The 14,691-nt window shown below is 45.2% G+C and overlaps 1 protein-coding gene across 2 annotated transcripts; it reads right to left on the bottom strand.

The window, feature by feature from the left end:
• Positions 1-4,798: 4,798 nt before the first annotated feature.
• GP1BB (glycoprotein Ib platelet subunit beta) lies at positions 4,799-14,385 on the bottom strand. 2 transcript variants are annotated; one of them, XM_081842882.1, is made up of 2 exons: positions 13,211-14,385; positions 4,799-5,608 (listed from the first exon to the last, which is right to left on the bottom strand). In XM_081842882.1, exon 2 carries the CDS (start codon positions 5,598-5,600, stop codon positions 4,995-4,997), a length of 606 nt encoding a protein of 201 aa, XP_081699008.1. In that variant the 5' UTR covers positions 5,601-5,608; positions 13,211-14,385; the 3' UTR covers positions 4,799-4,994. The 2 variants fall into 2 exon arrangements, with proteins under 2 accessions (XP_081699008.1, XP_081699007.1); XM_081842881.1 differs by lacking the exon at positions 13,211-14,385 and adding an exon at positions 10,635-10,963.
• Positions 14,386-14,691: the final 306 nt, after the last annotated feature.

Genomic DNA, 14,691 nt, shown 5'->3' with positions numbered 1-14,691 from the left:
TATGTGCTGCGAGATAAGTATTGGAAAGGGAATCATTTACCCACTAGGGGAGAGTGGTTATGTATGCTTTCAGAATATTTAGAATTAGCCAAATTGACAGGTATAATAAGACAAAAAACCAAAAAGTGAAGTGAAAAAGGAATGGGAGTGTCTCAATGAATACCTTAAAAGCCAAGGTTTGAGGACAGAAATCTGGCTGAGTCTGGAATAACCTTGCGAAGTGAAAGGATAAGAAGGAGGGATTTATATCTGGATGCTAGGATAGAGATGATAAGGAAAACAGGAAGACACAAGGAGAGGTAAAGGAGGTGCTGTGGGATTGGTGGAAGTCAATGGTTTTTTTTTTTTTTTTAGTGTTTATATTATTAACTTGTAAGATATGGATTTTTTGTTTTTTTAATGTTGTGTTTTGTTATTTTTCGATATTTTTCGTGTTGTTGTTGTGTGGAAAATACTAATAAAATTTATAATAATAATTTTTAAAAAGAATGGCAACAGTGCCCGCTTGAAAGGTGCCACAGGTGAGCTCCTGTCAGCTCCAGCTGGGGTGGGGAGCCCTGGTTTTGAGGATAATATGGAATATGGGAGAGAGGATCACCACTCTGAGCTACTTGGAGGAATAGTGGGACATAAATGGAACAATACATCAAGAAAGAAAATTTTATTAGCTTATTTTTTGCAGTCTGGGCATGCCCTTAAAATGGAAATGAAAGGTTTTATGCAAGGAGGAGCTTTATTCAATGAGGTTTGCAATGCCAGAGGCAGAACCCCACAGCGCTGTTATCAAATGATGTTACCGGTCACAGACAGGTAGCACTGAGACAGAAAACGTAGTTCACTCTGCCAGAGTGTAGTAATTACCCCCGCTATTGAAATATTGGGGATTTTTCTAAAAGCCTATTATAAAATAATAGCAGCGCCCGGTTACTGTGGGTTTATCTCATCCATCAATGGAATGCAGAGGTTTTGCAATTCATCTCCTCTGTTTGTAGGGGAGGAGGGAGGTGGAATTTTAGACAGCTGATAGTAAAATATATAAAATTGCCGTGAGAAAAATACAAAATAAGCCTGGGTAAAACCCCTTCATTTCACTAACCAAGGTTTTTGGGTTTTTTTATGTGTGTCTTTTTGTACAAAGAGGATTGTGGCATTTCATATAAGGGGGCCATTGTCCTGGAAATAAAATCTCCATTTCACCTTTCTTCTCTGGCCACGATCAATAGGAGGAAATTAAAGTCCTGTCCTGGGAAGAAGCAGAAAGCTAGCTTACTACCACAGCGATGAAAGATCCGGTAATCATAATACAGGAAAGGGAAGCACAGGTGAGGTTTGGGCGCCATCTCTTGGGTTCTGAGTGGCAGTGCTGCTAAGAAGGCCCACACGAAAGCTTTTCAGAAGGCAGTGTGCAGAACAACGAATGGAAGTAAAACATCAGATAAGCTGAACAGAGGAAGTTAGCCCATGGGAGTTTAGCTTAGTTTTACTCCATAAATTCTTCTGTGAGAATCTATCATGGCCATAGGTGGTGGGAGAAGCATGCAATCAGCTTTATAGCAAGGTTACGGTTAGGGCAACCTGTGGCCCTCCAGAAACATTGTAAAATCATAGCGTTGGAAGGGATCCCGAGGGTAATCTAATCCAACGCAGGAATGTGCAGTTGTCCTATACGGGGATTGAACCTCCAACTGTGGCATTATCTTCTTCCCCCAAAATATATATATATTGGTTTTCACACATATCACATAAAAAAAGAAAAACAAGAAAAAAGAAAAACATTACAATACACAAAGAACAAAGACAAACACATAAAAATGAATTTTAACTTCCAAATCCTAATTTCATTACATTGATAACGGACTTCCTCAAATCCCCTCTAACTGAATTTCATTATATCACCTATTTAGCAGTTCTCCAAATTCATATTTCTAATAATATTAGCTTCTTTCATTTACTAACTTCTTCTCCTTTATTAATATTCTAATCTTTAATATTTATTAATAACATATTCATATTCTACCCCTAAGCCTAATGATTACTTCCAAGAAATTTCTCTTTATCTTATATTACAATATTTAGCCAAATATTCTTTAAAATTCTTCCAATCCTCTTGTGTCTCCTCTTCTTTCTGGTCATGGCATTATCAGCACCACGCTCTGTTGTTCTTGTTTAGTCATTCAGTCGTGTCCAACTCTTTGTGACCCCATGGACCAGAGAACGCCAGGCACTCCTGTCTTCCACTGCCTCCCGCAGTTTGGTCAAACTCATGATGGTAGCTTCAAGAACACTGTCCAACCATCTCGTCCTCTGTCATCCCCCTCTCCTTGTGCCCTCAATCTTTCCCAGCATCAGGGTCTTTTCCAGGGAGTCTTCTCTTCTCATGAGGTGGCCAAAGTATTGGAGCCTCAGCTTCAGGATCTGTCCTTCCAGTGAGCACTCAGGGCTGATTTCCTTCAGAATGGAGAGGTTTGATCTTCTTGCAGTCCATGGGACTCTCAAGAGTCTCTTCCAGCATAATTCAAAAGCATCAATTCAATTCCCATTATAGTGTTGGCTGAAGATAATGGCAGCTGGGGTCCAATATTTTGAAGGCCGTAGGTTTCTCGTTGATACTTCAGGAGAAGGGCCATAGCTCAGTGGTTGCATGGAGAAGACCCCCTTTGGCCGATTAACATCCTATACCCTTTTAATGTGTTTGGGGGGGGCTATTGCTTTTGTTTGTAGAGGCAGAGAAAGGGGGATGCAGTGGGTGTGACCCACTCTGGGTGCCATACCTGAGGGGGGAGTGACACTGCCACACTTGTGGTGGCCACACACCCCCGGGACGCTCGCCCCACCCCCTGGGACATTCACCCTGCCCCCCTGGGATGCTAGGTGTTATGTACTGAAGTTCTCACCCTGGGCCAGCAGGGGGATACTGTAGATAGTTTTCACTCAGGTCCACATATGCAAATAAGGGATCGAAAGTGACGTTCAGTGATTGGATAGTTACAGAAAATGGTTACTGTTGCGTTGTAGTGGCGCTCTATATAAGCAGGCTGGCTGAACCCTTCAGTTCAGTTCTGTTCTGGCCTATGAATAAACGAGAGCTGTTTGAAGAATCGCTGTGTCGCCTGATATGTTCAACCACAACTTAACACTAGCCCTGCCCCCCAGGTGCACGCCACTCCATTTGCCAGAGCAGCCAGCTCCGCCTCTGCTTGTTTTTGTTGTTTTTGTTATTTGAAGTCATTTTGCATGTTTCCCTTCCATTGAGAAAACCTTCCTCCTTCCTAGCTTGGCACATTCAAGATTCCTAGGCATCCTCTGGACCCTTACCAACCCCTCATTCATAAGAGCGTAAGCAGCCGCCCTCAGTGCCATGCTAATGAACTGCACCATGACCCTAGAGCGGTCTGTAAGTCCTGGCAGGGCCATAAATCTATGGCAACACACTTCTCCACTCATCTCTGGGCCTCCATGTGCCATTCAGCTTCTTCGTCTGTCATGCTCACTCGGCTGCATCTGGGTGGGCAGGAAGGACTGCTGATTTGAAAAGTGCTAATTCAGTCACTCTGGTAGCTGTGATTTATTCTTTTATTTTGTAATGGGCATAGGATGAGGGATTCACAACAGATGGATTCAGTGATTTAAAAAAAACAAACGAAAACGAAACCTTGGTATTTTGTTATTATCTCTAACTTTTCTCCTAAACTGCAACATTTCACAGCACAAAACAGAGTGTCATTTGTGATGCCCCCCTCCCAGACCCCATCCTCATTTCAAGAATTACTAACAGAGCTTGTCCCCCGGCCCACCCCAACCCCACATCACTGAAGGCTCCACAAGGTCTGCTATATTTGTTTTAAAACTATGGACTTACCAGCTTGTTATCCATAGCTGGGAAACTTTATGCAGGTCTCTTAGGCCTTAAACAAAAAGCTTGGATTAGTGATTATTATTTTTTTAGGCCATTGTTTGTTAGTGGTCCACTTGCTCCAAAAGGGGGCAAACCCTATTATTGATTGAAAATCTGCCTTTGGTTCCATATTGCAGGTTCTTCTTTGGAGCAAATTTGAACAGCACTCCATCGACAGAGGCTTATACAGTGGTACCTCGGGTTAAGAACCTAGTTTGTTCTGGAGGTCCGTTCTTAACCTGAAACTGTTCTTAACCTGAAGCACCACTTTAGCTAATGGGGCCTCCCACCACCGCCGCACAATTTCTGTTCCCATCCTGAAGCAAAGTTCTTAACCCGAGGTATTATTTCTGGGTTAGCGGAGTCTGTAATCTGACACATCTGTAACCAGAGGTACCACTGTACTTTTGATCCAATCACGGTACCATAACACAATACAGTGGTGCCCCGCAAGACGAATGCCTCACAAGACGGAAAACTCGCTAGACGAAAGAGTTTTCCGTTTTGGAGGCGCTTCGCAAAACAAATTTCCTATGGGCTTGCTTCGCAAGATGAAAATGTCTTGAAAGTTCCTGCGGGGTTTTTTTCCTCCCCCCCCCCTTTTTCTAAGCCGCTAAGCCGCTTATCCGCTAAGCCGCTAAGCCGCTAAAAGCCACTAAATGCCACTAAGCCGCTAATAGCGCTAATCCGCTAAGCCGTCAATGGGCTTGCTTCGCAAGACGAAAAAACTGCTAGACGAAGAGACTCGCGGAACGGATTCTTTTCGTCTTGTGAGGCACCACTGTAGTAAAGGTCCACTGATTTAACCAGGGACATCTTACTGACAGAAGATGTGTTCTTGCTCCCATGTTATTTAATCTATATTTGACGGACCTTCCCCATACCATCTCACCCACCTAAGACTGGGCTAACTAAAGTCTTTATTCTCCTTTGTGTTGATGACACTGTTATCTCATACAAAGCTGGGCCAATTTAAAAAAAAAACAAACCACCTGAATATTGCGTATTTTTGTTTTCAATACTACTGAAACAAAGCCATCTCATCCACAAGTGGACTTCTGCTGAACTCCCCTCTTCTCCCACACATCCAACCCGTTGTTCAGTCTGCACCCTTTCGAGAATGAGTTGACCACGTATCTCCCCGTTCGTCGAATTCGGTGACCGTTCGCCTGGCTTCCTTGGCTATCCTTCGAATTCTACGCAGGTAGACGATGACCAGGAGAAGCAGGACTGCTTGCACGAGGAGGAAGATGAAAAGGCACATCTGAGAGATGAGCGCCACACCACAATACCAGTACTGACAGGTGGAAATGATCTCATCCTCCGACAAATAGCTGATGATCCTGCCTTGAAGATGGGAGGGGGATAAGCATATGACGTTCCTGTAAAAGCTCCGGTTCTGCTGCCACTGGAGCCAGGAGCGCAGGTAGAGGATGTGACAGTCACATTCCCAGGGGTTTGCCCACAAGTGAACCACCTGGAGGTCTTTCAGGTTGTCAAAGAGCCCATTGGGGATGGAGGTGAGATTATTGTGGTTGAGGTAGAGCTTGGTGGTCGAGGGAGGGAAGGAGGTGGGGAGGTTGTTGTGCATAAGATCTTTTGCGGTGCAGTCAATGAGAGTGGAGGCGCACAGGCAGGGCTCAGGGCAGGTTGGAGTGACGAGAGGGAGGAAGATGAGGAGGAGGATGAGCTGGAGGAAAATCATCTTCCACCCTGAAAGACACAAGAGTCACCAGTTGGACCAACAAAGAATACAAGCAACACGAAGACCAGTATACTAGATAGCACTGCAATTCTTATTGCATAATATACATGATTTACTACAACAAAAACAAAATGTGTACACTTGTAAATTCTCTAATATATTTGAAATCAAACGAACACACGTCTGTCAATCTTTGAAAGTCCGTAGAAGTATAATAAGTCTATGGTTGAAACAAAGGAATAGATGCTATCCTGTGGGCTAAGCGGTAAAACTTTTTTAGGCGTTCATGGTGCCGAAGTAGTAAGTGAATAACAACGTAGGACAGTGATTCCAGATAATCTGACTGTTTCGCTGGAATCTTCTTTAGCACAACTACAAAAGAATTCAAATATGAAACAATGACCTCTGTACATGAAAACTATATAAACTTCACACATTACAAACTATATTTTGTATGACCAGTGTGGTGAGAGCCAGTGTGAGAGCCAATGTGGTGTAGTGGTTAAGAGCGGTAGTCTCGTAATCTGGGGAACCGGGTTCGCGTCTCCGCTCCTCCACATGCAGCTGCTGGGTGACCTTGGGCCAGTCACACTTCTTTGAAGTCTCTCAGCCCCACTTAACTTAAGAGTAGAAAAATGGGAAACTGAGAGAAATAAGAATTGACAGGTTTTCTCATCCCTGCGCAAAATCAGTGTGACCCCAGCTGCTTGTCATCTTAATTTGACCAAAGGTACCTCCTTTACTTTTCATAGTACACAAGCAGTCATTTGTGATAACAGGGTGTAGGGATTTGTCTATACAGCTGCAAATCTAATGTTTTGAGTGAGTTTTAAGTGCATTGTACAAATGTGGCACTAGATGGCGATGGTGAGCTAATGGCAAATTCAATATATACAGTATATATATTTTTAAAAATTAAAGCATTTTCGCAGTGTGTGTGTGTGTGTGTGTGTGTGTGTGTGTGTCTAGATTCAGCCTAGGTGGGGGAAATGGCCTGACCCACCCAAAAGTAAAGGGCCCAGAAAATTCTGCAAATGCCCCATAGCTCAGAGTAAGCTCTGGCAGCCAAAGCCTGTTTTCCTCCCTCTGAAAAGCATCCTAAATTTGCACCTTTAAAAGTAAATCAGCACATGCAAAACGCACGCACATCATATGCAAATTTGTGCCCAAGTCTTTTAACTCTCTATTGATGCCCCGTACATTGGTCATTTTACTATTTTATAAAATTCAATTGCCCAGTACCCTTTTTCTTTTCTTGCTAGTATTTGGTGCTGCCAACCAAACTGCCTTATACTGAGTCAGACCATTGGTCTATCTAGCTCAGCACTGCCTACTCTGACTGGCAGCAGCTATCCTGGGTTCGAGGCATGAATCACTCCCAGACCCACCTGCCAGGGAATGAACCTGAGACCTTCTGCATGCAGAGCAGGTGTTCTACCACTGAGCTATGCCCCTTCCTCTAAAAAAAACCAGTCCTAAATTAAGATAAAAGGCTGTATTAAATAGAAGCATAAGGTAAAGGTAAAGGGACCCCTGACCATTAGGTCCAGTCATGACCGACTCTGGGGTTGCGGCGCTCATCTCGCTTTATTGGCCGAGGGAGCCGGCATACAGCTTCTAGGTCATGTGGCCAGCATGACTAAGCCGCTTTTAGCGAACCAGAGCAGCGCACGGAAACGCCATTTACCTTCCCGCTGGAGTGGTACCTATTTATCTACTTGCACTTTGACGTGCTTTCGAACTGCTAGGTTGGCAGGAGCAGGGACCGAGCAACGGGAGCTCACCCTGTCGCAGGGATTCGAACCGCCGACCTTCTGATCGGCAAGTGGTAGGCTCTGTGGTTTAACTCACAGCGCATCCCACATCCCAAAATATAATAGAAGGCTACCATATACCAATCACAACATTGGTCCAGCTAGCTCAGTATTGTCTACACGGACTGGCAGTGTCTCTCCAGGATTTCCCTAGTGCTACCTGGAGGCACCAGGAGTTGAACCTAGAAACTTCTGCATCCAAACCAGATGTTCTGCCACTGAGCTAAAGTCCTTCCCTTTACATGACTCTCAAACGAAGACTCCTTCAGATGGTTCCTGGGTTGCTTCTCTGTTAATGGAATGGGAGGAGCACTGTGTCCATTTCCTCCCTCCATTTCCACTCGCTGCCCCATTCTCAAAGCTTGCCCAAGGCCCAGGAACACATTTTCAGCAGGGAGCTACCAAAGGAAAGGAACAGGGAAGGCTCATTCGGTGAGCAGAACTTCCCCTCCGCAGGAAAGGAATGAGGATGAACCAGAGGTCACATATTTTCGGAGGAATACTTTTAAATCTACCAACACAAGAGATTTGGGGGGGGGGGGAGAATGAGAAGCCGGAGGTTAGTGTAAGAAGAGCTGTTCAAAAAGCCCATGCAAAGGGATCGCAGCCTGTTTAAAGAGTTTTCCGTAACACAAAACCTTGTGTATTATTTCATCAGCTGACACACCGGTCAGGAGAGAGACAGAAAGTATCCCATTGCTTATTCTTTCATCTGTTGCTTCTATGGGACCAGAATAGTTGGCTCCATATCAGACAGAGCTCTGATCTATTAGAAGCTCTTTCATACCCAGGGCCGGGTGAGTTTTGAAGACATCGCTTTGAGACACAAGTGCTAGCTCAGTGGCAGAGCATCCCAGCTCCAATCCCCAGTGTCTCCAAGTCAGGTTAGAAAAGATCTGTGCCTAAAGTCCTGCAGAACTGGGGCCAGACAATGGAGAGACAGATGAGCCAATGGCCTAACTTGAAAGAAGACAGCGCCCATATCTCGAGAGCAGTGGTTCTCAGAGGGTGAGATGCACCACATTGGTGTGGCAGGAGAGGATGGCAAATGTGGTGGTTTCTTGTGTTTTAGGGACGTGGGTGGCGCTATGGTCTAAACCACTGAGCCTCTTGGGCTTGCCGATCAGAAGGTCGGCGGTTCAAATCCCCACGATGGGGTGAACTCCTGTTGCTCTGTCCCAGCTCCTGCCAACCTAGCAGTTTGGGAGCACACCAGTACAAGTAGATAAATAGGTACTGCTGAGATGGGAAGGGAAACGGCCTTTCCGTGTGCTCTGCTTTCCATCATAGTGTTCCGCTGCACCAGAAGCGGTTTAGTCCTGCTGGCCACATGACCCAGAAAACTGTCTGTGGACAAACAGCCTGAAAGTGAGATGAACACTGCAACGCCATAGTCGCCTTTGACTGGACTTAACCATCCAGGGGCCCTTTACCTTACCTTGGAAAAAAAGGTAAAGGACCCCTAACAGTTAAGTCCAGTTGTGGACGACTCTGGGGTTGTGGCACTCATCTTGCTTTACAGGCCGAGGAAGCTAGCGTTTGTCCACAGACAGTTTTTCTGGGTCATGTGGCCAGCATGACTAAGCCGCTTCTGGCAAAACCAGAGCAGCGTACGGAAATACCGTTTAGCTGCCCACCGGAGTGGTACCTATTTATCTACTTGCACTTTCTGGCGTGCTTTCGAACTGCTAGGTTGGCAGGAGCTGGGACAGAGCAACGGGAGCTCACTCCGTCGTGAGGATTCGAACCGCCAACCTTCTGATTGGCAAGCCCAAGAGGTTCAGTGGTTTAGACCACAGCGCCACCCATGTCCCGCGTTACCTTACCTTTTAGAGGATAAATCATTTCCCATACCCTCTTTAAATTTTGTTACATGAATTTGCAGAGCCTTAGTAAGAAATTTGGATGTTCTAAAGGATAGATGGGATGCAGGTGGCACTGTGGTCTAAACCACTGAGCCTAGGGCTTGCAGATCAGAAGGTCAGTGGTTTGAATCCCCGCAACGGGGTGAGTTCCCGTTGCTCGGTCCCAGCTCCTGCCAACCTAGCAGTTCGAAAGCACGTCAAAGTCCAAGTAGATAACTAGGTACTTCTCTGGCGGGAAGGTAAACGGCGTTTCTGTGCACTGCTCTGGTTTCGCCAGAAGCGGCATAGTCATGCTGGCCACATGACCCAGAAAAACTGTCGGTGGACAAACGTCGGCTCCCTCAGCCCGTAAAGCGAGATGAGTGCCGGAACCCCAGAGTCGTTTGCAACTGGACTTAACTGTCAGGGATCCTTTACCTTTACCTTTTAAAGGATAGATAACTTCTCTACATCAGACAACAGAAAACAGGTCTTTGCAAGAAATGACCTACCCTTCTACGATCTTAGCAATGTGTGGATGTAGTTGCGTCTAAGATTATAAAAAGGGCATTCAAGGAGTACATGAGTTATGTCTTCTATGGACACAGAGTTGCAGCCACAAACTCTGTCCTTAGGAACTCCTTTATGTTGGCCCATCCAATCTGCTAATAGAAGGACATTTAGTCTTGCCTGCATAAAGGCTACCCTCATTTTAATGTTTGGTAAATCTACCAGGTACCTCGGCAAGGATAAATACAATGGAATAAAGGAAACATACAATTTATTAGATTGACAAGTCTCAATCTCAGCAGTTTGTGATTGCATCTTGGTGTGGTGGTAAGATTCAAGGACAAAGATATTTAAACATTTCAGTGTAGTATTGACTTTTTAAAATTTGCAGAATATGGATAGATATCTTTTCCAAATCAAGCGCTGCTAAGAGCTGTTTCTTTTTGTTTTCCAGTGCATTTCTTATCGATAAAAGCATTGGGTATGGCGCAAGCAAATTTTTAATCGAAAAGTGTGGCCGAGAGGAAAGTTTGAGAACCACTGTTCTAGAGTGGGTATATTGTATATTATCATTATATATTAAATTTATACCCCACCCTTCCTCCTAAAAGAGCCCAAGGTGGAAAATAACTCTTGAGACTGTGATATCCTTAGGGGAATTGCAAAGATGCGCCAAACGACCCAAGAGACTTCCTTGAGAATTCCTTGCAGAGTCACTGAAGATGTTGGAGCACAGCTCAGTCCTGGCTCATGAAAAAACAGGTGAAGACTCAAATTTGGGAAATGCTGCTCTAGATGGACAAACAACCTGACCTGACACAGGACAGTTTCCTATGCACCTGTGGGGGAAATGGTTTTAGACTTACCACTCTCAGCTCGCTCCTCTGCAGAATGAGAACCCAAGCTGAATGCTGGCCAGCTGTGTGAGAAGTAGTAAGTGCACGGCTGAGCAATCCTGATAAATCCACTGCCTGCACCAGAAAGATAAGGGGAAGCCTGTTCCTAACCCGTCATTCTGCGGAGATCCCACAAGCTTGTCCTTGCAAGCTGATACTTCTTCCCTGCTGACTGAAAGACTTGGTTTTCGCATCACGCTCAGAAATGGAATTGCACTCCCAGTTGTGGCAGAATGGTAAATAAGAAAACAATTCTGCAATAAAATAAAAAAATTCCTTCCAGTAGCACCTTAGAGACCAACTAAGTTTGTTGTTGGTATGAGCTTTCGTGTGCATGCACACTTCTTCAGATTCTGCAATAGTTCACCAGCAGGGATTCAGAAATAAGTTCCCATGTGCCTGTAAGGAAGGGAGGTGGCGGAGGTCCTGTATTTTTAGTGTATTTTTAATATTTTGTTGGAAGCTGCCCAGAGTGGCTGGGGAAACCCAGCCAGATGGGTGAGGTATAAATAAATAAATGAAGAAGGAGGAGGAGGAGGAGGAGGAGGAGGGGGAGGAGGAGGAGGGGGGAGGGGAGGAGGAGGGGGAGGAGGAGGAGGGGGGAGGAGGAGGTTCAAACCCCGGTAACTTCAGATAGGGTTGGGAAGAACCCCAGTCTGAAACCCTAGAGAATCCTGGGAAACTTAGCTTTTTCAGGATGCTGAGAATTGTTAAGAGGCCCCTATTCCCCTCACAGAGTTACAATTCCCAGAGTTCCCTGGAAAGAGGGATTGATTATTATAGCACTCTGGGAACTGTAGCTCTGTAAGGGTAATAGTGGTCTCCTAATAACTCATATGTGTGTATATGCATGTGTGTGTGTATATATATATATGAATGATTTTACATGTTTGAGTTTACAATCATACCACAACACATTCAAAGTTACAAGATTCCTACAAACCTTCCCCTCTATGGGTTCTGTTGTTAAATCTTTTCTGCTGCATCTTTATTTTAATAATCCATTTTTTTTATAATTCCATTGTGTCCATAGTTCTCATTACATTACAAGCATTATTGAAATCCTGCTAACATTTTCAACTGCTTACAGCGGCCTTCGAGGTGAATTATAATTTTTTCCCATTCTTTATTAAAGTTTTGGTCTTCCTGATTCCCAAGTCTTCCGGTCAGTTTTGCCATTTCGGCATAGTCCATCAACTCGATTTGCCATTCTTCTCCAGTAGGGACTTTATCTTCTTTCCATCTCTGGGCTCCTAATAACTCTTAGCACCCTTAACAAATTATATTTTCCAGGATTCTTTGGGGGGAGCCATGATTGTTAAAAGTGGTGCAGACGAGGGTCCAAGTCTCTGCCATAAATGTGGAAGGGAAGGAAGAGGAGGTCCATGCAGTTGTGCAATAGATCTGCGGGTGCTTTCTGCACACGATTCCTCTCAAACATTCATTCAGGATGGGCAAATTTGTGCACTCGTCGAGTAAAGGGTAGGACTGACCACAAGAACTGATAGCTCTGATGACTCGGCACCCAAAAGCATATGTCACCCTTAGTTAAGGATGGAGTTCCACCACATCCTGTCAACCGGAAACCAGTCATGCTTTGAAATGTGCACCTCTCTAAATTTTGCAGTGCTGTTCTCCATCCAAGTCATACATGCAAAAAACACAGGGTAAAGTGTATTGGTGAAAATAGGAGACAAAAATGCACTGTGTAAGGGGAAATTGCCTTACATAAAATGTGTACATTGGGCAAAATTGTGTACATGTGGGTCCACTGGAGGGATTCATGCAAAAATCTTGTTGAATTTTCATGAGGACTTTTTTTTAAAAAAATCACATACTGGCGTGGAAATCTGGAGAACTGGATTTTTATGAGTGGAAAAATTGAGAAACTGAAACTGGCAGATTCACCCATCTCTGGTAGAATCTAGCCTTCTCTACAAAGGTGGATACTCCATATGTTGCTCTGTCTGACAACCAAGGAAGGTTGTCCAGAAGGGAATGTGAACCCTGACTGAAAACGTTTCCCCAACCCTGATATAATTTATTGATTTTATTGACTGCATTTGCAGACCACCCAATAGAATCATAGAATCATAGAATCATAGAGTTGGAAGAGACCACAAGGGCCATCGAGTCCAACCCCCTGCCAAGCAGGAAACACCATCAGAGCACTCCTGACATATGGTCGTCAAGCCTCTGCTTAAAGACCTCCAAAGAAGGAGACTCCACCACACTCCTTGGCAGCAAATTCCACTGTCGAACAGCTCTTACTGTCAGGAAGTTCCTCCTAATGTTTAGGTGGAATCTCTTTTCTTGTAGTTTGGAACCATTGCTCCGTGTCCGCTTCTCTGGAGCAGCAGAAAACAACCTTTCTCCCTCCTCTATGTGACATCCTTTAATATATTTGAACATGGCTATCATATCACCCCTTAACCTCCTCTTCTCCAGGCTAAACAAGACCATCTCCAAGCGGCTTCCCATAGAAGAATCTAGATATAGCTATATAGATATTTCAATCCAGATCATGAAGCTTCTTGCTCACTTACCATGTCTGATGGCGATAGTCCTCTCACTGCAAGAGCCGGCCAACGCTTTGGATCTGAACAAGACTGAAGTCGTTGCGTTCAAGGGTCAGGAAGGGAGGGAAGGAAGGAATTCTCCTTGCTCAACTTCGCAGGCTTAGGTTGTTTCAGGATCCAGACTGCTGTGACCTGAAAATGCCCATCCAAAGATTCCACCACTCATTCAAATGGAAGCTAGTCTGCGATGATGTACAATCTGTGGGGCAGTGCCCTTAACAGTTCGGGGAATTGAGCTGGTGCGTAGTATAAAGTCAAGCCTTCCTGAATGGCACCCACGCTTCTGTATGTGGACTTCCTCCCTCTTGTCATCCAGATGTAGCCATGGAGATGGCTGCTCTTCAGCTCTCAAATGGATTGAGCCCAACATTTGCCAGAGAGTCTGAACCTTCAAGCTTTGTGTGATGAAGGGAAGAAGGGTTGGGGAAACTCCATCGTGTGTCCCTGTCACAACTTCAACACTTTACACATGCTGGGAGGGCAGATTTCTGCAATGGGGATCTGAGGCTAAACCATGAACAGGGAAACTATGGCCGCCCACTGTGCATTATACTACATGTTCCATCATCCTGGACAATTTGCCGTGCTGTCACGAGCTGATGGGAGTTGTTGTACTTATTTGGAAGCAGAAAAGGCACGCTAGTGGAAACAGAAATGGGAAGAAGGGGCCCCCACTTTGGGATGGGGGATCACTGCTGGTCACTTAAAGGTAAAGGGACCCCTGACCATTAGGTCCAGTCGTGGCTGACTCTGAGGTTGCGGCGCTCAACTCGCTTTATTGGCCGAGGGAGCCGGCGTACAGCTTCCGGGTCATGTGGCCAGCATGACTAAGCCGCTTCTGGGGAACCAGAGCAGCGCACGGAAACGCCGTTTACCTTCCCGCCGGAGTGGTACCTATTTATCTACTTGCCCTTTGACGTGCTTTTGAACTGCTAGGTTGGCAGGAGCAGGGACTGAGCAACGGGAGCTCACCCCGTCGCGGGGATTCAAACCGCCGACCTTCTGATCGGCAAGTCCTAGGCTCTGTGGTTTAACCCACTTACCCAAGGGCTATTCAAGTTCTGGAGCCAGCATTAAGTTCAGGTGATTTTTTTAAAATAAGAATTCACCAAGATCAAACTCCTTAAGCATCCCTGTTCTGCTATGGGAGGACTCACTGATGGGTACTAGTGTGCCTGCCTATGGCGCCAACCAAAGGTCTTAGAAAATATCCCCTCAAAAATCCACAAGGCCCAAGAGACTGTTGACTCAGTTCCTGTTCGCACTGGCTTGTCCTCTCCTACATTGGACACACCGCTTTAAAGATGCCCACCTTTCAGTGAATACCGGGATCAGACACCCATCCTCTCTTCCATTCTGAACAGACGAGAGAATGAAAGAGCTTCCTACTGTGAGGGAGCCTAGTGGAAACTTATGTAAATGCTTTTTCCTCCACTGATGGGGTGGCA

The sequence above is a fragment of the Podarcis erhardii genome (assembly GCF_964252035.2).
Source record: "Podarcis erhardii genome assembly, chromosome: 15".
Taxonomy (NCBI): Eukaryota; Metazoa; Chordata; class Lepidosauria; order Squamata; family Lacertidae; genus Podarcis; species Podarcis erhardii.
This window is presented reverse-complemented; position numbering and strand designations above follow the sequence as displayed.